General features: G+C 38.3%; 1 protein-coding gene across 1 annotated transcript in view; it reads left to right on the forward strand.

Moving 5' to 3' along the window:
- Positions 1-5,425: 5,425 nt before the first annotated feature.
- Positions 5,426-25,945, forward strand: part of LOC104932684 (probable phospholipid-transporting ATPase IM) — a 33,185-nt gene continuing 12,665 nt past the window's right edge. Inside the window, exons 1-11 of the mRNA XM_010747974.3 lie at positions 5,426-5,581; positions 16,482-16,572; positions 17,185-17,243; positions 19,919-20,032; positions 20,352-20,450; positions 22,623-22,684; positions 24,145-24,217; positions 24,642-24,712; positions 24,849-24,931; positions 25,146-25,304; positions 25,484-25,572. Coding sequence (XP_010746276.3) covers positions 16,530-16,572; positions 17,185-17,243; positions 19,919-20,032; positions 20,352-20,450; positions 22,623-22,684; positions 24,145-24,217; positions 24,642-24,712; positions 24,849-24,931; positions 25,146-25,304; positions 25,484-25,572 — 852 coding nt within the window. The 5' untranslated portion in view covers positions 5,426-5,581; positions 16,482-16,529. The remainder of the gene's footprint in view (positions 5,582-16,481; positions 16,573-17,184; positions 17,244-19,918; positions 20,033-20,351; positions 20,451-22,622; positions 22,685-24,144; positions 24,218-24,641; positions 24,713-24,848; positions 24,932-25,145; positions 25,305-25,483; positions 25,573-25,945) is intronic.

Consider the following 25,945-nt stretch of genomic DNA (forward strand, 5'->3'; position numbering starts at 1 on the left):
TGACATACTGTGTTTGGAAATGGAGAAATTGTCACTCTAGTATGTTTCTAACAGACGGTTTCCAGTTTGTGGTCACTACATTAGCACTATAAAAATATGACTGCCCTCTTCATCTTAATAGGACCAGACACAGCCTCACTGGCCAAAAATTGCAAGGTTGTCCAAAACTAAAATGTTACCACAGGATTGTCAAGACATGGTTTAAGGTTGTCTTACCACTATGGCCAGATTGACTTGATAGGGGCAGCCCTGTAACAAAAATGAGCTGCTGGTCCCCCTTTAATCCCTGTTCCACCCACGCCCTGTGCAGGTTAACTATGCCAGACTACCACCTTGCCCTGGATTTGCTGGTAATTTGATTGAAAACATTCATTTGCAAAGAGAGGGCTGTGGTGGTTCAGGAGATGGAGAGGGTCGGGAATGGCTGTTTATTTTTTATTAGCCCAGATTTATATTTTATTTATATTCTGTGAGCAGTGGACAGCTGCGCAGTCACACAAAATCCACATTCCTCGTTTTGTACAAAAATGCATTCTGAAGTTCAGCCAAAGGTAATGTTAGGCTTCAGAAATCTGAAGCAGACAAATCAGGTGTCTCTCCAGCAAAGTTCTTTTTTCTTTTTCTTTTTTTTTTTAGCATGAAATGACCTCTGTGTGCCTCAAAACAGTGAAACAAAGACAGGATTTTGTTCTATCAAGGATGCAAATTAATAAAATAGCTGCTTGATTTGTGTGAAGTCTCCTATTAGCTTAAGCAGAACACTAAAATGTATTCTTATACAAAAAAAAAATGTTTTGAGACACAGAACATGCAAACTCTACAGATAGGCTTGAGCTGGTATTTTTGGACCACTCCACTGTTGACTGTAGGGGTATTTCCCAGAAATCCTTCATTATAATATTACATGAAACTATGGTACCCCTTAGGAACATCTCTTACTGCAGTTGCAAAAAGCCGTATTGAGTTAATAGGAAATGGAAATGAGGCCCAAATATTTTAAAATATTCTAAAAGTAAGGCTGTGAGGGGTGGAATGAGGAAATGAAGGGATGTGAGCAGAGGGATGCGGGTGAGGGATAAATGTATGAGAATAGAGATGAAGAGTGAGAGAGGAAAGGACTCGACATCCTTCAACATGGAACAGAACATTTCTCCACTGCACCTGAAAATCAAACCCTGATGATCAATTTCTCTTCTGTCAGCATTCTACAGCCTTCTTTGTAAATGCTGAAGTTTTTCTCCATCACCGTGTGAACAAACTCTGACGGATTTTACTGCAGGTCTCTCCCGCACAGATAATTCCTTATTGCTCCACTGCCATGCTATCAAGGCACTCCTGATGGGTTGCTATTGTGGACAAGATCAGTGACCTACGACACAAAGATAAACAAAGCTTCCCAAAAACCCTCACGGCTCTGGCCTTGTCCTTCAAATGTTGTTTCCACTCCCTGTTTAAATCTTCAGTAGGAATCAGTAGCTCTCCTTACCTGCTGTGAAAAACATGGAAAACCCTGGTCAGAACCTCTTTGGGACCTCCTTAAGCTCCCAGCTGCAGTCCTCCTGGTCTGCTGACAAAAGTATAGTTTGAACAAAGAAAAAGATTAAAAATTAGCTCCATGTTTTTCCTGTAGCTGAACGTGTATTTGACAATGCCAAACCCAGACTATGGCCTAACCTTGCTGTATCCCTTCTTGTCAGTATGTTGAATCCTCCTCTGAGAAACAGTAAAACCTTTGCTCAGTGACCCAAAACTTCATCAGAGGCTTTTGGCTCTTCTCCACAGAGTGTCATTAGTTTAAATGTCCCTTCTATGACCTGATTACATTTGCTGTCCTCTGCCTGTCATGAGGCTGGAAAATGATCTGCCTGCCACTGTTTGATGGTTTACTTGAACTGGTGGCTCCACTTACCCAGGAGATCTTCCCTCCTGCCCTCTAGGAGGCACTACAAGAGCCTCTGTACCAGTACCAGCAGACCTGTTGGTGCTACTAAAAGGAAACATACAGTACTTGCTTGAAAGCCCTGTATTATTTTGACAAAGTACAAGTAAGAGCTTTAAATAGAAAAAAAAGACAGGTGAAGAGCAATCAGAGTGAACAGAACCACAGTGATTTTATTCTGAATGTCCCCTTCTCCTTTTGAAACAGCAGTATGTGTAAATGTCTTCACTGTGCTCCATCTTGTGGTCAAATCAAACAAAGTACAGCCTAATGGGAAAACTGATATTGATATTATATGATATTGATATTGATATCATACCATTTGAGTGTATATTCATAAATCAGTAGAGAGCAGTGTGTTAGTGTGACTTCTAGTAAATGTTTAATCAGGTTGCATAGATTCTCCAAGTTCACTTGTTTCTTCAACACTTCATGATCTTTACAAACATCACGTCATCCAGGAATTAAGCAGCTGACATATTTCTCTTTAAGGTTAAAGGTTAAAGTTCATTTTATTCCAGCACACACAACTGTTGTAATCGTATGTTAAGTTCCCCCCAGTAGTAAATGTTATAATACTATTATAATCCAATAATAAAATAATATGAATCATATGTTTTAGGTGGTAGGCTCACTTTGATTATTACTAGACGCTGCTGTATGGGTTATTAAATAGAACTGAATCTGCTAAACCCATTTGAAGCCCCACATTAGAACAGTAGCTGATTATACACAGTGTAAAAGTAAATGTGATGTGACACATGCTACAATTTAAAAAAGAAACTCAAGGCATCAAATTTAATTTGTTCAAGTAACAACAATACAACACAAAATTATAACAATAAAAAAAAACATAGAACATCTAAAACAAACCAAATTAATAATAAAATGTTATTACTACTACTACTGCTACACACTACCATGAGTGTGTGTTATTCCCTAAGTTCTACAGGTTCATAAGTAGTGCCTCTCGCAATCCAGTGGTCTGGGGTCTAAGCTCCATTGTTGAGCTGTACGCTGACCGCAAAAGATGCCTCACCTGAATGCACTGGGTAGTAATAACATGGACACAGGTAACTACACACACAGACAGACAAAGTTGAGACAGTAAAACCACAGGATATGACTCCACAAAAAACATACAAACAGAAAACAAAAGATAAAAAAAAACAACAAGAGATAATGTAAAAAGAAGATGTAAAGACAGACGGTTGGAGTGAGTAAGTGCCTTACAAAAAGTACGACTCACTTTTGCTTTTTTCCATAGATTTGAAGTGGGCATGGGACAGACCATCTGCATGGGTTCAGCTTCCACCAGACAGGCATTACTCTTGTCCCAGCTAATGGGATAAATACTGCGTCCTGGGGGAGAGGCGAGAGAAGGTATAAGCAGAGTAATGTGAAAGAAAAGGGAGGAGGTGTAAGATGAGAGATGTAATGCATAGAATATAGACAGACATAATGCATAGAATGCAATGCAATATATAGAAGAAAGGAGGAAAGAGGACAGAAACAAAGGAAGGAGGGTTTCCATCCCTCCTTCCCTTCTTTCTGGCCTCTGGAGTGGTGCAGAAAAGAGAGGGGAATAAGAAGCAGTGATGGAAAAGAAGGGGCAAAAGTGCTGTTGGAGAGAGGAGTCAGAGGAGGGAGGAGAAAGAGGACATACAAAGATTTTTTCTTTCACACAAATCTCTCCTAAAAGTACTTCTTAATTTCAGTTCAGAGGCTAAATAAAGGATAAAGCTCCAGTTTTCCATCAAAGAAAAGGAGTTCACTCAAATCTGAGCCTCTTTAAGGCCCCTGTGCACCTGTAGACCTGCAGACAAGCTGCTGCTGACTCAGTGCAGTGGTGCCCCCTGCTGGACTACAACTGTTTGTATAACTGTGAAGACAATTCTCAACAAATGATATCACCACTTATTGTCATTGTTGATGACAATAACTGTTGATGCCAGTTGTTGATGTTGTTGATGCCCGTTGTTGTCATTTCATACCATTTAGTCTCACAGGACTCACTCAGGAGACCACTGTTCCCGTCCCATGTGAAAGCAAGTTATTTCAAGCAAGCATAGTTCATTTATCATTTTTAATGAAGTATTTAGTATTTATTAGCTGCACACATTTTCACTAACCACTTATCTTTATCAGGGTCACAGTGGGGCTGGAGGCAATCTCAGCTGACTTAGGGTGAGAGGGTACACCTTGTGGTGTAATATCACTAAGCCACTGTGGTTTCCCCTTCTGGGTCTCCAGGAAACTGAAATCTCCATTCGGGGGCAGAAAGAGACACTACAAAGACTTAATGTCAGTGGTGTAAAAAAAATAAAGAAACATTGCAGAATCAGACATGAGACGAAAAATGATAATTCAAGGTAAATAAAAGAGTAAAGAGGATGACAGAAAAGACAGAGCACGCAGTTGATGAAGTTTGTGTCAGGCACTGTCAAAGACTAAATGTCTCATATAATGTCTAATAATATATGATTTTTTAACTAATTTGTGCAACTGCAGTTGCAGAAAGTAACTAAGTACAAATTAATTCATGTATAATAACTGTTTCAATAAGAAACACTGTGTTTCTGCTACCTTATAATCAGTCTTTTATATCTACAGAGGGAGCAGGTCCTCTTCCACAGATTCTATCCTGTTGCACTGCCATATTTCTATAGTCGCCCAGAATGGACAAACCAAACACTGGTTCTCGATGGGGCCTTTTTGCAGGTTTTGTGGGTTTCAGAGCCACTGTAGTTTCTCCTACGAACTTGAAATGGGACCAGTGTTCTGCTGGTTGCAATATGCAGCCTCATTGCTGGAAGCTATTAAATCCTACACACTGGACCTTGTCTGGGTTCAAAAACAGTCTTTACTCAGCTAAAGAAGGAGTTCAATCAGAATCACCAAACAATCTGTTGAAAGCATGCCCTTCAATTGAAATCATTATATCATACACAAAAGATAGCCAGTTGGATCCAATAATCCATAATCTATTCAATTCAATTAATTTAATTTACAGTATATAACGCCAAATCATCTCATGACACTTCCCAGGTCTAGGACTTTACAATTTACAATATTATGTTCAGAGACCCAACAGTTACCACCAGCAAGAAAATCACCTGATTAAATCTACCACCACGTAAACCTCTCTGTGGTATATATTTATTGGCCTTTCAGTTTCAGACATGTAAATAGAGAGGATGAGGTCTGAAGCGAAATGAGTTGTTTAATAAGTTTAATTTAGAAGTTCACCAACTAGGGGTCATAGTTGATCTAACTTCGTTAATTATCCTTACACGCCACATGACCAGCGTGTTATCTCACTTTTACTCAAGCCAAATGTTTTCTGTAAATGTAGGTTTCCTGGTTTCACGACCAAGAGTTGATTTAACTACTAAACGGAGCAAACGCTGCGTCCACAGAGGGGAGGGGAGAGAGAAGAAGGGAGGGGTGGAGAAATAGAGGAGGGGAGATCATGAGAGAGGGAGGGGAGAGCACAGGAGGAGAGGCGTGTGGTGGGGAAGCCAGCAGGGAAACATTAGCCCTCGTTTTTTTCTCGTAGCTCACTAATTTTCTTGTTTATTCCCGGGACCGCTGGCGACGCGCAGCCAAGCCGGGACGCACCGCTCGAACCCAGGACGCACGGTAAGACGCGCCTTTTTACTGACCTTGGAGGGGTCAAGGGTGGAGAGGGGGTGTAGAGGTTGAGATGAATTTTGTTGGAGAAAGGTAAGAGATGGAGAAGGAAGATAGAAAGGCAAACAGGAAGCTATAGTGAATGGGCGAGCGGTGTCACTCTCTCTTTCCTTGTGTCTGCTGCCCTCCATGAAGTCCTAAACTAAAAAAGTAACGGAAAGAATGAAAGAGAGAGAGGTACAGGCGGAGAAGAGGAAAAAATCTGCCTCACCTCTTTTTCTCCCCCCCTCTCAGAACAATATGACATTCATCGTGGGTACTTCTACAACAACACTTTAGATTTGTGTTTGTTTGACAGAGCTGCTGTTCACGGAAACGAATCGAAAACTTCTTCCAGGCAACACTTTTTACCTCAACTCTGCACAGCACTTTACTACACTAGTAACGTGTGTCTTGTTGTTTTTATGATGGTGCCCGACCTCTGCAGGATTGTTGTAATAACTTAGAAAAGAAATAGGCGGTCTCTATCAGAGATGAAGATGACGGTACATTTAGTAGTAATAGTTTATGAGAAGTATGACTTTATAGATCTGCCCGCAAACTCTGTGATTCAGCGATAATGAAGGCTGATAATCATCGTTACACAGCGGAAGACAGTGGAGTACTCATTCATATCCTGTATTAGTAGTGCAGATCATTTTCTATCTACGGGCACATGGTAAAGTCTGAAACCCAACTGCATCTGTGACACAGGGGCTCAGCCAGAAGTCAAAGGACCTAAATATAAAATATTGAAATTTGAATTTAGTTTTGTGTGTCTTTATCCATATTATCCATATATAAAAATTATTGCATGCTAGTGACAGCACTGCCATACTACTACTACTACTACTACTACTACTACTAATAATAATAATAATATACTACTACTACTACTACTACTACTACTAATAATAATAATAATAATAGTAATGATAATAATAATAAAGCAGATAAGACATTGGTCAAAGTTTTGTAAAGTGATTTAAATGATGTCACTGATTTTGCAAGTCTTAGATCTTCGGGCAGGGAGTAGCTCTTAAGGGAGTGCTGAAGGGGTCCAGACTCTTAAACCAGGTCTCCTTTTTAGTCCTGAAACAGGACTTAGGAACCCCCTAGCAGAGGATCTAAGGCTCTGGCTCACTGGGGAGCAACAATTCAGTAACATAACTAAGAACTAAACCATGAACTAAACCAGTGCTTTAAAGGCTGTGTTTTGTACCAGCTGGTAGTGTGAAATGAACCCAGCTTAACCTTGAATACAATGAATTACAATCTAACTGGTACTGATACCAATTAAAAAAGACAATTGACAAACGCATGATTTTTTAATTAGACATAAATTTGCATGTCATCTGCATAACAATGACATGTTAACATTGTTTACACTAGTGTTGATGTTGATGCTACTGATTCATATTGTTGATGGACAGCTGGAAAGACCATGCCGTCATATTGTTCTGCATTAACATAATGACATTGAAGTGTTTTCATCTATTAAAGTAAGGTGCCTCAGAGTGTCTTTATGGAGTCTACAGGCAAAACATGCCTCCATAAACCAGAACTGATGTTAGCATCTCCTAACATAACATGATGGTCATAACCAAAAGAATGGATCAATATCTCAATTATTCAATCAAATTTTTGGAAAAAAGATTCCTATCCCCAGAGCCAGCATGCTGTTAGCATGGATAAAAAGGATCAACAAAAATGCTGTAAATAAAACTGTAAATATGACAGACATAAATAAGATTTAAACTTCAGCTCAACCCTTGCTTGAACCAGAGGTCATTCTGGTCTGCCATTTTTGCCAGCTGTCCCAAAGCTCTTTCTTCTGTTCTAAGTAGTGAGGAGGGATCTCTGTGGAGCTATGAGCGAGGCCTCCACAGTAATCTTTTACTGGTGTTAATGCAAACGGTGGCGAACTCAAGTGCAAACACTAACCAGAGACTGAATCTCATTTATTTACAACACAAAGGGAATGTGCAGTGTAGGTGGGGGAGCCAACGGTGGGGTGTCTGGGATGGTGCACTGCTGGTGCTGAAAGGAGTCCCATAGAGCAGATGTGGAGACAAGCAAAGCTGGATGTGGATGGCAGAGGAGGTTTTTCCTGAAAAACAGGGTACAATTTGTCAAAAAATCTCAGAAATCAAAGTTTACGGGGTGAGCTCACTTGGTAGAGCAGCCGCCTCATGTATGAAGGCTCAGTCCTTGCTGCAGCAGCCCAGGGATCAAATCTTCTGGCTCTTTCCCACATGTCTCTCTCTTTCCACATTCCTGTCACTCTTTAGCTGTCTCTATCAAAAATAAAGCTTGAAAATGGCAAAAAAATATCTTTAAAAAAAAGAAAGAAAATCAAAGTTTACAAAAACTCCTGCTAGGGAAACTGAACAATCTGGTGGAGTCAGAGACTCAAACACAGTTTTGTCATTGATTGCATGCTGCTACTGATCGTAATTATCTGAAACATCACCATCATTCAGTCATGTGATGCTGATAATTCCTGAGTGTGGGGTTTGTTACAAAATTTCAAGTTTCCCTGAAACATTTAACAGAATAGATCATTTTCAGTGTTCAAAAGACACTGGAATAATATTCTGTGTTATTCATCAATCAGAGTTCCTTTTTGTTATGAAGGAGAGTCAAATTAGTAAGTGTGAGCAAACATTATAGATACACATTTCTGCCAATGATACAATGGATGTTGCTCCACATGACACTAATCTAATTTCTCTAAAAACATGTTTTGTTGTTTCTTCTCTCCTTGCATGGTTTGCTCCATGTATCTTTAGTGGAAGGGACTAAGCAAATGAGGGGAATGTGTTTAATGTGGGTCAAATTCCAAGTCTGTGTAGCAGCTTGAAGGTTGTTCATTGTTAGATCGATATGACGCTAGAGTCTGACTCCTTATCATACATGGAGGACATTATTAGGTTTAAAAGGTCAATCAAAATGTCAGGGTTTTATCAGGTAAGATGAGAGGAGGAGTGGCTTTGTGGCCTGAGAGGTCAGGTGAATTATTCAGAGGTTGATTGTCCGGGTGTTTTGGTGCGGCGCTTAGGGCTCAATACTATATTGTGCCCTTGTGTCATAACTGCATCTCACTTTTCCATTCTTGCTTTGTTAATGTTTATCATTAGTGGGCGCTAAGCCAACTCCCATTTTTCTGATTCATGGCTCAAAAAGGCAAAAAAGGCCTGAAAAAAAAAAAAAAAAAAAGGCAAAAAACACGTTAGTTTAAATATGTGTAGATTCCAGCTAAAATGTTCCACAGAGAAAGAAGAGGTGATGTGTTCTTAACAAATATGATATGTGTGGTTCAGTGGCACAAGAAACATTAAATCAGAGACTATTATAAACTATTATAATTAGACTATTATAAAATCTCTTTTAGTAGTAATCGGAAAAATCAAGTTTTCAATGCAAAAATCCTACCAGAGGTCAAAGAACATAACATGTGAATGCAATATTCAGCTTGGCTTGGCTTCCAAACACAGATTTGTCTCAGCTAACTGTGTTTTCCACTGGACCATTTATATTTATTTGCCCCAAATATCCAATGTACCTACTTTATGTTAGCTTTAAGCTAGCTTCTTTCTGTCATTTCCATTGGGATAGTCAGCAGCAGTTAGCACGCACTTTGCAAAAAGTGGATTTCCTACAGTAGATGTAGACCACCATCACAGACCAACAGCCCTGAGCTCAGGGTTTAAGCATGCAGGTTTTAGTTCAGCTGTGGTTGAACTGTGGGCAGGTGAAATCCAGAGCCCTCTGCACATTGAAAGTTTGACTAATTTCTGTATTATTACAGAAATGACTACTACTACCATTATTTGCTGTTAGTTAGATAGTAACATCTGTGCTAACTTTCTGCGTGCAGTGTACACCTGTGCAGCTCATATTTTCTCCAAACCTTCCTCCCTGTTTCCTGTTGAGTTTAATTGACACATATAATTGTACAATCCAATGTGTTTCTGTAGGCTCCTATAATTTGATTCAGTTGATTGTTCATTGATGTCCTCAGTGACATTGATGGCGGTGTCCTTGAACATGCTGGAGTCTGCGTCTTGTAGTGTACACTGCAGTCTCTGATTGGTCTGTCCATTTCCTAACCTCAAATCACTGGCGTCATTTGTTGAATTTTGTTTACATACTTCAATCCCAGCAAGATGGGCACTCCTCCCAAATGTAGGAAGGGATTTCACTCTGTAGCTGTTTTTTAAGGGCGTGTAGCAGTGATCAGGAGTGTTCCTTTTGTGTCCATCTGCATGTAGAAGTGTTTTCAGTGTATAATACAGCTGAAATGATTTGTTAACTAACATTTAATCAGCAACTGTTTTAAATATCTATTCATCACTTCATATTTTAAAGTAAAAAATGCCATAAATTGACATAAAATGCTAATATTTGCTGGGTTTCTTTGTCTCATACAATATTTATGATAATTAAAGGTCCAGCGTGTAGGATTTAAAGGCACCTAATGGTGAAGTTGCAGATTGCAACCAACTGAAAACCTGTCACCTCTCCCTCTTGGTTCAAGCATAAAATAGAAACTACAGTGGCCCGTGAAACTCATGAAAAACGCAGAAGATCCTATGAAGAGCCAGTGTTTGGTTTGGCCCTTCTGTGGTGCTGTAGCAACATTGAGGTTTAACATGGCGGACTCTATGAAAGAGGACCCACTCTCTCTGTAGATATAAAAGACTTATTTGAAGGCGACATAAACACAACAACACTTATTTTCAGGTGATTATACACTAATAAAAAAAACATAGTTATGAATATGATATTCAATTTCTGTCAATAGATGCCCTTAAATTTTAACACTGGAAGGCTGGTCAGGGGGGCGTTACATTAATCGAGTTGTGAGATGACCACAGCCTGTATCAGGAGTTGGATAGCATGTTGACTTATGTCAGGCCTGATTTTTTTACATTGTAAAGAGTAAGGTGACACAATCAAGCAGTTGAGCCCCCCGCCCCCCCCTTTTACACTGAAGTAGCTAGGGCAATTAGCAAGAACTTGCTATCACTGCAACTTCCTGCGATTGTACCAGATTTCTGGAATGAAACCAGAAAGCAGATAGAGTGAAACAACAGCGACGCCCAATTTTAAGTGTTTTTAACACAGTTGCAGGTGCCATTTTCTCAAGAGGGAGGTTTGCTTGTAGAGCCTTTTGGCTTTATTGACTTCAGTATTCAACTCTAGACGATAAAACTTTTGATGCAGTTGGAATCAAGATTTGATTTTGTTTAACTGTGCAATATATCCTGCCTTGCCTTCCTTTGTATGGTAGTGGTATTAGTTACATTGGCCAATGATCAGAAGTGTTCAGTAGCAATACAGGATGTGTAATGCACAAAGGGAAGTTGACCAGGAAATTCTTGAAGGACTGACACAATAATTATGAATGTGAAATAAGTCTTTCTTCTCTCTGGGCCTGCAGCTATTTTCATTATTGATTCATTTGCAGATGATTTCATGATTAATTGATTGATCTTTTGGTCTATAAAAAAATCTGAAAAAGGGAAAAAATACCCATCACAGTTTTCTAGAGCTCAAAGTGACATCTTCAGTTTACTATAATTTAAGACACGCAAAAGAAGTCTTCTACATTTTGAGAAACATCACATTTTGTAATATAAAACACAAAAAAGACTAAAATTGATCAGTTGATAATCTAAGTAGTTGCAGATTAATGTTCTGTCAACCAATTTATAGTGGTGGCATTTCTTCCCTCTGTACATGACTTTATTCTTTAGAGTGAGGTGCTCTGAATCTGTGGAATGCCAGCTATTATTAGTTAGCAGCCTGATAAGACAAGTACCTGTTGATAGAGATGCAACAGGCTGGTGAATTTTGGAGCTCTGGGGACTTTGCATTTCAGGATTTTTGCTAAGATTAAAAACTTCAAATAATCTGTCTGGAAAGTTTCTGTAAGTTCTATGAAAGTGCTGTTAAGAGTTATCTAGAAGCTGTTTCAGGCTGTTTCCCATAATCATGGATGATTTATTGAACAGAAGCATGAAATGACTATTAACATTTCTTGTTAGAAAGTCACAAAGTTTAAAAACCTACCCCGATCAACAAAATGAGCACAAAGAAATGCAAGACAACTACAAGAACACTTCAGTGACCACAGTGGGACTATAAAGTGATGCAAAATAACAACAAAGTGACTACAATGAGACAAAAAACAACTACAAAGAGACACAAAAGGACTACAAATACACAAGTGACCACAAAGACATGCAAAATGATCACTAAACTACTCAAAAAACAACAGTACAGATATCACAAGGAAATCCAAAACACCTACAAGAGACCCAAAATGATAACAGAGAGGCACAAAACTGCTTCTCTAGTTGTTTCCTTTAAGCTCTTTGTTTATTCTGGTTGAACAAAATGTCGCACAGCCATGGAGAGCCTCTACACTGGAACAGCTTTTACTGTAGAAAGTTACGCCCCGTCAACTTCTCTCTTCCCCTTGCTCACCTTTCTCTCCTCCTCCTTGAAAATAGACGTCATTTAGGCAAAGCTCTGTTTGCTATTAGACAAAACACAAACAGAGAGCGGAAACATGCTGTAGCCTCTGGAAAAGCAGAAGCTGTGCTCATTGGGTTATCTTTTACTGTAGACCATTGTGTGATTGGCTGATCTACAGTGGAAACTATTATGCAACAACTCAGATCTTTCCCAAGTTGTTTCAAGTATTTTGGGCCTAAACACAACAGTACATCATTGTGAGAACTGTTTTCTTCTTCTTTCTGGGGGGTGACGTATGTTTCATGTCATTGTACTGGTGTCATTTTTGATAAGAGCAGTAGTTTGGATGTGGGTCAAGTTTCTCAGGGTGGTTGGATTTAAACTGGACTCTGTAGGTGGGTCTGGAATATAGCATGTTTCAAGGGAGATAAATCATGATATTGATGGTTACTGGTTATTGGGCCAAAACCCAAAGATTCCTTTACTATCTCATATTACATAAAAAAGCAGTCAATTGTTGAAATAATCACATGTTAATTAACTAGTATTTTCAGCTGGCAATTGATGTTTGTAAGAGCTAAATAGAAATTCAGACTTATCAGCCACTGAGGTTGCTGCTTGGTTGGTAGTTGTATTTCTGAACCTTGGGCATAGCCATGCTAGCTGCTTCCAGTCTTCATGATGATGTAATAATATCATTTATAATATAATAAGATAATTTTTCTCTACTTCTTTCAATACTGGATTTACAGAAGTGTGCATGTGTGTGTGTGTGCGCGCGCGTGTGTGTGTGTGTGTGTGTGTGTGTGTGTGTGTACAGTTTTGTGTTACTGTAAAGTACATTGACATGAAAATTTCCAGAAAATGTCTCATATTTCTATCAGTACATAAAATTATATTTTCCATGATAAAAATTTTCACACACTAGTAAGTCATATGACGGTCTTCAGGGGTTAACTAATGTTGGAGGTAGTAATAGTAGGTGAACTGTTAGCATATAAACACAAAAGGGCTCTTCAGCCATTTGGATACACTGCCATCTGTCTACACACACACACACACACACACACACACACTTTAAGCAGCAAACAAGCAGTCCGTTTTGATAATAGAGCACTGTTCGGTTGAGAAACCAGAGATCACTAATCAGACAAGACACTCATTCATCCGTCTGACCTCTGACCTGTTAAACCAGTCACAGGTGACTGTGACACTGGGATACCGTTACCCTCTTTTGTTTGCATGGAATAGCATTAATTCCAGTGTTTGTTGCCTGCACTTTAAAAAGTAAAAGGTAGCACAGAAATCTTAATCTTCTGTGTGTGTGTGTGTGTGTGTGTGTGTGTGTGTGTGTGTGTGCATCTGTTCTGGTTAAACAGACCCATGTTTTTCCCCTGTGGTTTTGAAGCTAAATGTAAAATAACCTTTTTAACCTTATGACCTATTTAAACACCACAAGCTGCACATCTAGATGGAGTCTGGATTTAGTCACACTACAAAATGTATTTAGTACTTATCTATCACAGTGGAGCAGTAGAAAAAATAAATCCAAGTCTTAAATTCTGTAGCTCGAAATTCACAAATGGTCTGTTAAAAAAAGTTTTTGAAAGTATTTGTAGTTTATTTCTTTTGAAAGTTACAAGGTATAACTCTTGTTTATAGGCCATGTCATCTCTAGCATTCTCACACCTGTTTCAAGATATAAAAAAGATGAAAGACTGAATATTTTAAGATACTACTGTCCTAACTAGGTTAGCATTAAAATAAAATTGACTACATTTATGAACAAACAACTCATAATTTGATCTTTCTGAAGTGGTATAAACAGGACAATCTTCTTAGACCAATGTGGTTATGAAATAACACTCAATGTGGAGGTAAACTGCTGAGCTCATTTCATGATGTGATTCTATGTGTGTAAATTATAAACACAGAGCATTATACATGCTTTGTAGTGGTCATTGTAATGAAAGAATATGTAATCCTAATGCAACAATATGCCTCTTTGAATTGTGTTTTCATTATTGCTCAGAAGGCAGTGGTAGAAGATATATAGGGGTGGTCAGGCTCAACAGGATATACTCTGTACAAAGATGTTAAGATGTTAAACACCAACATTATCCTGAAGTTCTGGTGTAAAATGTTTCTACTAACACAGAGATAGATAAATGCAGGTAACAAGCACTTCCAGAATAACTTTCACTTTACTCAAGAGCTGCGTCTTAGTTTTCCCGGCATCTCCGTAACTCATTCCCTGGAACCAGTTTTCTCTCTGTGGTGTGTCAGCAGCACTGTAGGAAAGCCTGAAGTCAGAGTATCTGCCAAAACCAAGAGCGTGAAATTCAGACACAACATTCAACAGTCCAAGCGGGTTGACATTTAAAGTTAAAAGCCTTGTTAAATCTTCATGACTGTAGTGGGTTTGAATGTCACTTTTTTTTTCAAGTGTTTGGCTGTGGAATAATCTGGGGGGGTTTAATTTAGCGGAGCTTTAGAGTAAATGAATAGGTGGACTGTTTGCTTTAGGGATTTTTATGGTGGGCCTTTGTCAAAGAGCAGTGGGCGGTAACACGTGTGTGTTTGTGTGCCTTTCTATACAGTTGTGTCAATATATTTGCACATGTAACATCAGTATGCACCCAAAAACACCAGAGGGAACACATGGACACACATATCCAGACAAAACACACACTCTTGCTAATGTGTCATGTCATGAATGTGTGTTTTTCAGAGTTTTGGCATTTCTGTTAAAACACACATTCCTCAACAAACACATGTGGCTGATATTTATAGCTTCAGCGCTGACGTCACCTTGGCAACCAATGCTAAATGATCTTGAGAAACCACTGCTTCCTGTCTAGGAATCCTCTACATGAAAAGAGGACACAAACACGTTTGTTCTCTCACTTATGACCACATTTGCACTTCTAAGTTCTTTCCGCTGGTGACTTTTCTTATAAAACTTGAAGTTTCTATGTTTTTGGATTTTGAGATCATATGTCTGGACAAAATACACATAATACACATACACATTATCCTACATTGAGTGATTTTCCCAAAATCTTTCTATCAAGGCTTTGATAGAATTAGATATTATTTGTCAGTATAGAGCAAAGATGATTTTAAATGCCAAAAAGTTTTGTGTTGCTTTCTGCCACAGTTGCCACAGGCTGATTTGTTGCACCTTGCAAACCCTTTCTGGGATGTCAACAGCTCAAAACAGTTTTATATCAAAAAATAATATTTGAAAAGAATGTATTAAACGACAGAAAGTTTTGCTGCTAATAGTATTATAGTAGGAATTCTAGTAGTAAGAGTAGTAATAGCAAATGTTTCTCAATACTTGTTTTTTTAGACAGAATCAACAATAGTTTGGGACCATTCTCTTTGAATATGAATGTAATAGAGTAGTTAATGTATCATCCTCAATCTGATTCAGCATTTGGATTTCGGGCCACTGATATAGAGCCATGGTTTTGGGCTGTGTGTGTTTGTGTGCCTTTCTCCATAGTTGTGTTAATATATTTCGGGATTTTGGGCCTGGGACCACAACTACAGGTGACTAGTCATGACTGATGGCTTAGTTTGTCTTGGCTGTAAAGAGAGCCGCTGAAATAACAATTACATTTCTTCATCACTCAACTGAGACAGGACAGGCCGCAGGGCCAGACTCTTAATTTTGAAATGTTACTGTGAGAAGGAGCAGATAGCTGGATGAATTGATGTCTGGCCTGAGAGAGGAGCCTCCGTCTGAGTCACTCTGTCCTAAAAGGGAAAAACATTAAGAGACTTGAGGGCTGATGTAAACCTGAAGTAAGAACTTTTGGATTGTAAAGGGAAGTGAAGGCAGAACTCTCTCTCTCTCTTACACACACACACAGAAAAAATACCCGTGTAGTGGAGCAAACAGACAAAAACTAAAAACTGGAGCCTTCTCTTTTCTTCTCTATGTGTTTTTAATTGATTCCTCATGGCTGTTTGTTCAGCATGTTTCCAATATACTGACCACTTCCCTACACAAACACACAATGTACCTTTGACAATAAACGTTTCTACCATTTAGTCCTTCTCTACTTGGTCCCAGAAACTTTTCCAGTAAATAAAATGTATTTTTAGATCTGCTGTACTGGGAACCTAAAACCTACTTCAGTGATTACCTCATAGAGCACATTACGGAAAATGCCCTAATGGCAGCTGGCATTCTCACTTTAACAGCAATGATGTTTAAACTCTGTTTCTAGGAGAAAGCTAAAGTTTGACTTGAAACTCTGATGTGTGTGTGTGTGTTTGTGTGTTTTTTTCTAGTAATAAATATGAAGATATGATTGAGATATTATGTCCTATGTGCAGTCACAGTATATCACTTTTTTCTCCTTCTTCTCAGACCGGTATGATGGATAGATAGCAGAAGGACGAAGAGGAAGAGAAGAGAATGTCGTTCTTTGGCATGGACTGCGTCAGGAAGAAAGAGAGAGGTAACCTTTTACCAGATGGATGCAGTCTTCAAATATTATCATGATATTTCGCTTCCGTAATTTGACGGCTGACATTTTGTGAAATAGTCAGCTGTGAGAAGTGCACCAAGCACATCATAAAAAACTTTGACTTGTCATTGTGGTCACAGATACAGACACAGATACAGTGGCCATTAGTATGTATATACTAGTATTCTACTATGTGCCGTACGTATTTACTGCACTTCAACCTAAAAACATCAGCATGCTAATACAAGTCAAACATACTGTTTAATGAGATACTCAGTAGTGTAACCTATGTATTTTTCAGGGCTTTAAGTAAAATCATAGTGTAAAATTTTACAGTAACACAAACTCCAATTGAAAACTTAATCTATTAAATGCACAATGATTGAAATAAGACAATGTAACACGTGATAAGACTATGTGGTCTTTTTCATAGGGGAGACTAAGACCTATTACTGCTGAGGTTAGGAGTTAGTTTCCTGTTATACGTCTGTACTTTGATGTGCTGTGGATTCAACTTCCTATCAACTTAAGACTATGATATCAGTATGCATGTGTTAATTCATGTAAGTTAACAACAATAATTTCTCTGTTATTCCGAATCAGAGCTGGAGAGGAAACTCCGCGCCAACGACCGCGAGTACAACCTCTCCTTTAAATATGCAGTAAGTATTAACATGTGGATACGTGTGGTGGTAGTTACATTAGGGAGCCTTTCACTCACACAGTTCATTGATTGGGGGTGCTGTTGTTGTCCTCCACAAATGTGAAAAATGGAGGGTATGTACTGCGGATGCAGCTCACATTTAGACATAACAGTTTACATTGTGTCATATAAGAAATACAGAGACAAGACACTCTCTTGTTGGGTGTGTCTTGCCTCAAGTAGCTGTTATCAGGAAATGGATGTCAGCTAAAGTCATTAGGACTTGAGATTGCTTCTGGGCGAACTCTGTTTCCTGATTGGTTATCATATCTTAGGAAAATGTAAAAGAAAATTGTAATTACTTTGTTTTATTAATGAAAATAACAATTGAGGCATACATACAGACACATTTGCAGTATATTGCAACTTAATAATAATTTGAACATATAACATAAAATTAAAAATGTGAAATGGAGCATCCAAAAGTGAAAATGTCAATGGAAAATGGAATATGTTATTAAATGTGTTTTTTACTCCTTGATTATTTTGTGGTTAAAGTCATCCTCCATGCAACTTCAAGTGGATCAAACTAGTGGAAAGTACAGAAGAGGGTGTAAACATTCATTTCCCCAGCTTGTGTATTTAAACATTTACAGAACAAAATCTGTCGTCTGTGGGCGGTTTTGTTAGAAAACTGATCCAGTGATAAAGTGTGTCACAGTTCAGCTGGCCAGAGCTTACAGCCTCCCGATAAGATCCACCTGGCATAGAGAATATGCCTCCCACCATACTACCCCCTCATGAAGTCAGACATGCAAATAACTCAAGGGTTCTTCACATAACCTGAGAGACCTAGTGGGGGTGGGAAGGGTTTCATTACAGATTAAATTAAAGCTGTAACCCAAAGATTTCTAACATGGAGGCATTTCTGAATTATTTTTTTAAGGACGGCTCTATGTTTATGGTTTGGTCTTCAAAGATCCTCTGATTATTTTTTTAGAGTAAGTTGAATTTTTGGTTGCTTTTGTAGTCTGATTTCTTAGCGAGTAGACCATCTCATCAAAAACTGAACATTACAACGATCATGAACAAATCAACTAAGTGTATCAAGTCCCAAATAATCAAAAGACCAATTCAAGATTAAAATGCTTTGTGATGATTTATCAGGTAGAGGTAGCACATTCAGAGTGGTTGTTAGTCTTTTGAGGATAGCTTTACCAACCTCCATGTGGAGAACTGTGTTCATTTCATACTTAAAGTAGAAATGAGGGCACTCAGTCACATTCAAAGGTCATATATGTCAAGGTTAGTCACAGAAAAAAAGCAACAGAGCTGTGGGCAATGCAGTGTCTAGCTCAAGGACAATCCAGCAAAGTGAGTGGTTTCTTTCACTGGGTCAAGAATCCGGTTAAGAGTAAGAAGTATTACAGTATTTGTTCAGCCTGTAGATAGTTGAACGCTGTCTTCCGCCTTCTCTTCCACCGTATCTAACTGTGTGTTAACATTAACATCTTGCTGTAACATATTCACCTTTGACTATTCAAAGGACTACAAACATAGGCAAATATTTGTCCAAGCCATGAATATGATTACCTACCATGCATCTGTCTTATCATCCTGGATACACAAAGCCAAATTTTCATAAAACAACCCATGAAGGTTTTATGAACTTATATAAAGGCATATACGTGCGTAGACCTGCTTCTGCTATGTTAGCCTTAGTCTTCATAAATGGTTGAGAGAATATCTGCTTAGAATTAACAAACTGATACCTGCTTTACTGTTTGCTGATATTTTTTTAGTTGACCCCAACAAAGCTAATACTAAAGTTGTGTTAGTCTCATGCTTCATTAGCTGATGTTGGATTGGTGCTAGGTTAGTCTTATTAAAGTTAGCGCAATTTTAATAAAATGCTAGTTGATCTTAAAACTGAAATACAATCCTATACATAGAATCAAGTGTTAGTTGGAAATCTTACTGCTTAATTAAGGTTAAGTTTAATATCATTATTAAACATTTTATTCGTCATGCTCATGTCATGCTTTCATGTAGCCGTCATCATAGAGAAATCTTAAGGCAGAATGTCACTGGTTATATGATTTTATGTGTTTTACAAAATGTGTTTTATTTACTAGTAAATGTAAAAAAACTAAGTAAAAACTTTATTTTGTCACCTCAAGTATTGATGATAGCACTTCACAATTGAGGTAAATGTTTCTTTCTCTGAACAAATAGTTACAGTTTTTTAACTCATTCATAGACTGTAACATTGTAACTGTATTTTTAAGTGTTACTTTAATGACAGCGAGTACAAGAGATTGCAGCATATATTGTAAATGTTCCCACACTCTTCTTGTGATCATGACAAAGAATTTCTGTTTCCTGTTTTTATGGTTTGCTGACGTCTGTTTCACTTATTTAGCATATTAACCACCTACTCATAAATCTTTTGAGCTTCATCCAACACTAACAGAGAACTACTCAGTACCGTTGAATTTCTCATTGAAACATAATCCTGAATTACGTCTTGAAATCTCTCTCTCCCAAAAAATGTATTTGATCCAATGAACCCCTGTATGTCTGGAAAGCCTGTTTATTTCAACATTCATCCTATGCTGATTTAATGCTTTAATGCTTACTTACTTAATCTTATTTTTCTGTTATTTATTCTCCCTTGACTTACACCTCGACCAGACGAATGCCATCAAGACTTCCAAATACAACTTCTTCACCTTCCTACCTCTTAACCTGTTCGAGCAGTTCCAGAGGATTGCTAATGCCTACTTCATGTTTCTCCTGGTGCTCCAGGTGAGTGAAACAAATGACCCCACCCCCCCAAAACATGACACATTCACAGCAAACAGTGAGAACTGCCCTTTCACACGAAGATGTATGTTAACCAAACAGGATGTGGGTGAATCAAGTGCAATGAGACTAGGGAACTGTAATATCCTGCACAGGAAATTGCCTCATAGTGCACAAGGCAGTTATGTTGCACCATACAGTTTATCCAAAGTGTTATCCAAACACGAACCGGTGCACAAAATCAGTTTCACTTGTACTTTGTCCAAAACAAAACCTAAATGAACTCAAGACATTTTCCTGTGTGTGTTTGTGTGTTCTTCAGGTAATTCCTCAGATCTCCTCTCTGTCCTGGTTCACCACTGTCGTGCCTCTGGTTCTTGTGCTGTCAGTCACCGCTGCCAAGGATGCCACTGATGATATCGTAAGCATGTTCAAAAATGTGTAGCATTTAAAGGTGGATGTCAGGGTGGATATAGGTACATGGATATACTTAAAAAGTTTGAGACTTTGAGAGCAACGATTGCCATTTAACAACATTAGGTTTTTAACCATGACCTAATGGTGATTTTTTTAAATTTTTATTAAACTTGACCTCACCTATTGACCTATTTTGTCATTTACAGTAAGGATGAGTACTGTATGCTGCTACACAGGCTGACTCCTCCTGTTTGACATCTGAATCACGAGTGAGGATAAGATAAATAAGAAAAATAAATTGATTTGATAGGATAAAGATAAGATGTTTTCCAGCTGGTCAGGGAGGAATTTCCATCAGATCCAAAGTGCATGAGCCTTGCTGCATATAATAAAAACAATACATCTGTCCAACATTTTAGAAACAGACATGGTGCTTAATGTTATTTCATCTTATCTCATGTTGCTGATAATCAGCATTTACTCTCCGACTGTGGGAAAAACTGTTTCCCTGACATCAGCAGTCTCACGTACAAAACACTTCAGGCTCAATCTCGTTTTCAGTGCACTTTGTCAAACATAACACACATTTCTTTGTTAGCGCAAATATTTATCAGTCTGCTCAGCGTCACATTAAGGTTGCTGTAGCAACTGTGTCTCTGCTACATTTTAACCTCAGTTGACCTCAGGCTGCTTTTTGGTTTGGATAATTTCGAGAAGCGTTTTTGGGAAATAAAAACCAAAAATTTGAAAGTCAACATACTAAACACTACACTCAGTTTTTGAGGTGAGGGGTTCATCCCTTTTCTGTGAAATGATTGCTCAAGGGACAGTTTCATCAGCTAGATTTATGAAAATGTTGTGTGATGTAATTATCCTTTACAAGGTCATGTCATGTGTCAGGTGACGCTGATTAAGAAATAACAAAAAATCCTCTCTGTGCAGACTAACATCTTTATCAGAGCTAACCAAAACCACAAGCTTATCGGGAAGTAGACTTTTTTATAACAGCCAAACAGTTTCCTTTTTCCTGCATTGCTTTATGGGAACCGTAACAGAACGAAAGGTACCTTTAAAACAAAGAGCGGAAATTTTTTTTTTTGTTTCAGCTGTCAAGTTCAATCAAATATTTGTGTGTGTGTGTGTGTGTGTGTGTGTGTGTGTGTGTGTCACCCTATAACCTAATGCCAAACCACCAAGAGGAAATTAGTGATGTAATGGGTTAAATATTAGCTCCAGGAGGAGAACAAAAGTCTTTTTGTTTGGCAGTGCTAGTGATCCTGACTGGTCCTTGCCACCAGTAGCCATCTGTTCCTGGAGTGAAGTCATTCGGTTCAGGCTTGGTTTAAGCTCAACAGGTACTTAGAAACTCAAGACTGAACATCTATGTCAAGGTTGATGACAAATGCAGCTGTGGCAAATGCGGAAATCACAGCTTAATAAGGAACCACCTACAAACTGTCACAATGTAGAAGTTTAGTATTCATACATATGTACATAGTTATTGTACTCCCTATATTTTACTGATGAGATCATTTCGTCTGACGTCCAGTCTTAGATATGAGTAAGGAGCGGGATTTGGAAATCAGGCCCGATTTTCCATTACTTTCACAAATACAGAACAATAATCATTTAAATTAGTAGTTCAGAAATTGGGAACAACAACATTGACAGAAGAGAAAAACTTAAGCTTAGCTTAGTTCTCTAATCTCAGCTTGTCACAATTTGTAGCACAGAAGGGATATGTAGATATAAAAAGCTCATTCTAATGTAATAAAACATAAATCATATAAAAACATAACGATTCTTGTTTTCAGGTGATCATACACTAATGAACAAGGAACACAAACTGCAGCTGATCTGCAGTGTAATATAGTGCATGGCACAGTTGGGCGCTCCACAGCAGTGCATCAACTTGTTGTCCTTTGGTGCACTGACTGCTGTTGATCATACTGACTAATTAATTAAGTAGCAACTATGAAGATGAACCTAATTTGTCCCAAAGGGTAAATAAACTGTGTTAAAATTCATATCAGAAAATCAGAAAAATATCAAAATGCTGGCCAAATTTGAAAGTTTGTTGATGATGACAAAAAGAACTTGTGAACTTTCAACTAATCAGTTATTCAGTTTCCTTATGAAACTTTCTTGTGTGTGTTTGTGTATGTCTCCTTTCCAGAATCGCCACAGGAGTGACAATCAAGTCAACAACCGAAAAGCTGAAGTCCTTATTGATAGGAAGTAAGTGCATATGCAAATGTTTTGTTAATGTGCTATGAATCCTTGTATTCACGTAGCTACATCCTCGATTGAATGACGTAGAGGCACCATTAGTCGTTAAACCTTTCTCTCAACCTTCTTTGTTGCCCTTTTATTACTTGTATTACGATGAAGTGTGTTTGTTTGTTTCAGCTTTAAGGATGAAATAACGCCATCAGATCACATGTGCAAATCAAGTATAACTCACATATTTGAAATAGCAGACATCAGGTCAACAGGAAACAAAACAAGAACTCCCCACAATCCTGTAGCTGCTTCCGTTGGCTGTACTAGAGAGAGTGTTGTTATGTAGCACACACAACACAGATGGGCCAACATAGAGGAATATGCAATAAAGACATGTCACAAATATATCCAGCGAGTTTGTCTATAAAGAGTAGATTTGGAAATCAAAGGTGAAAGTGTGCATGGAATTAATCTATTAAATATGTAATTTGATTTTATATTCAATTTATTTTGCCTGTGAAGTAAAATAAAGTGAAGGTCTAATGGCTGTCTCAAAGCCAGGTCTCTAGTGGCAATTGCCTCAACTAAAACCAACCAAATAAAAAACAAATTATGAAATGTTGTCATGGGGAACAGTATGTGACCCCAGTAATGGTAGATTGAATTTTATTGTTGTAAATGGTATTCATAACATCACAGCCATTTTGATTTGCTAACTACAGCTAGTTGGCTGCTGGGCAGTTGTGTCCCTTTGTGTTTAGGGTGGCATGGGAAGCAGCTGCGAGAGGAAGAGGAAGTTTTCTTCCTCATGGCTTGATATCCTCTTTTTTGTTAAAAATCGAAGAATTTATTTTTAGGAAAGACTGTGGATGTGAGTATGATTATCAGAAATGCATCTTTGAATCAACAATGATTCAGGTTTGTGGTATGGGAGGTCTGGGTGGGGTGAGTGCTTCATAGTTATACTCATACTGTATCAAATCTCAAGTGGAAATTAAATTCTATTGAAACGTAAAGGGTGCTCATTTATAATAGAATTGATTCAGCTGATTGAATTTCTTTTGGCGAAAGGAGACAAAATGTGAATGTGTCCATAGTATTTATTCATGGCCTTTGTGTTAACAAGCATATGTTTACTGTTAGCTACAAGTACCAGAAACCGGAAAAAGGAATGGTCTACTGTTCATGAAATAAAAACCCTAAAAAGCATCAAATATTTGTATTCCTGCCAGGTTTTTAAAAATGCTCACTGTTATTGGCAGACACATAATACAGGAAACTGGCAGAAGCACACAGTGAAGGACATACACTAATAGCATGACCTTGGTGTTCGGTGCTTATTTTTGGACCTTTAGACAGCCTATTTCCCGACAATCCTCAAAGAAAAGGGGAAGTAATACCCTGAACTGAACTCTACGGCACACTCACACAAGTCTACACACCCATCCACCTAACAGAATGTTTCCTATTCTCAGACTACGTAGCGAGAAATGGATGAACGTTCAGGTGGGAGACATCATCAAGCTGGAAAACAACCAGTTTGTCACTGTGAGTAAACTGGTGAAAATATAACCTTCTTATTGTTCCATGTTATTCTTTATTCCTCAACAAAACTATCTAATATATCACCTCTTTTCTTTGCTTTGTAGGTCTTTTGTCATTTTGATTCATTGTTTTGTTTCTGTCAGTTTCTTTCCTATTATTCCTTTTTTTTCCATCATGGCAATTTTCACATTTTTTGTTGTTTTTTGTTTTGCCCAATAAAGATGTGGCATCTTTATATATTTGAGAGATTGAAATATTCACTGTTTGGAAAACCTCTTTCTTATATTCTGTTGCTAAAGAAACAAACCCCATACGGCTGTTAGCAAAAGCAAAGTTTAAATTCTTGATCTTGAACACTCTTCCATATAGTATATTGTTCAAATGGTATAATAAATATGTACACTGATAAATCCCTCTGTTATTTCAGGCTGACCTCCTGTTGCTCTCTAGCAGTGAACCTCTCAACCTGGTGTACATTGAGACGGCAGAACTGGATGGGTTAGCATCTCTTACCTATTCTTCCTGCTCACCTACAAATCATCTGCTTTGTCATCATCTGTTTCCACTTGTCTCCAACCTTTCCTCATACCCTTCGTTCTTCTCATGATTGTCTTCCTCTCCTCCTCATCTTCAGAGAGACAAACCTGAAAGTGAAACAGGCCCTGACTGTGACAGGAGACCTGGGAGATGATATTGAAAAACTGGCCGACTTCAATGGTAAAACAACAACCAACTGCTGGTTTCTGTGATTCTGAAATAGTACAGTATATAAACACACAGACTGATACACGCTGAGTAGGTGCTTTTACCTGGAGAAGATGTATAGTCACAAATAGTGCTGTTTTTGACTTTCTGCACATTCAAGAATAGCAGCATGTACATCAGTTTTTACTAAAACATGAACACATGAACCCGCTCTCTCTCCCTCAAGGCGAGGTACGCTGCGAACCCCCCAACAACCGCCTGGACCGCTTCACGGGAACGCTAACCTACGCTGGTCAGAAATATCCACTGGACAACGAGAAGATCCTGCTGCGAGGCTGCACACTGAGGAACACTGAGTGGTGCTTTGGACTGGTGCTGTTTGGAGGTGGGAAGAATGCGTATTAATACGGAAATAGTATAAAATGTCAACCTTGTAACCATATTAAGAGAGATATGAAAAACAAACTTAAGCACAAATTTGATTTGATTTCACTTGATACAATACAAATACACTAGATTTTCATATGAAAATATTTTATACTTGTTCCTGTTTCTCTTCTGCAGGTCCAGAGACAAAGCTAATGCAGAACTGTGGGAAAAGCACGTTCAAGAGGACCAGCATAGACCGTCTGATGAATGTCCTAGTCCTTTGTGTAAGTCCTCAAATGATTCGCTTTTTTATCTGACTTCAGGATGGCCAATAGTTGTGTTAATAATTTAGCACTGATTGGGTTTAAACTCAGTGCTTCCAGCTAAATCATTTCATCGTATAAAAATAGGAAGTTCCCCAGATCAGTAATAACAAAAGGCAGTTGCCACATTGCCACACTTCAGGTTTCTGCTTCTGTAAAATAACATCCAGTTTTTGTCTGAGAATTTGCTCAGTTAGGATCACTGTTTAATGCAGTCTGTCATTCATGGTTCAAGAGTCTGACTGTATTAACACATCTCCAACATTTTAGCTGCATCAGAGAACATTAATAAGTTTCATCAATACATTTATTTATTGTATTAAGTGATATTAGC

This window comes from Larimichthys crocea, chromosome III (assembly GCF_000972845.2).
Source record: "Larimichthys crocea isolate SSNF chromosome III, L_crocea_2.0, whole genome shotgun sequence".
Taxonomy (NCBI): domain Eukaryota; kingdom Metazoa; phylum Chordata; class Actinopteri; family Sciaenidae; genus Larimichthys; species Larimichthys crocea.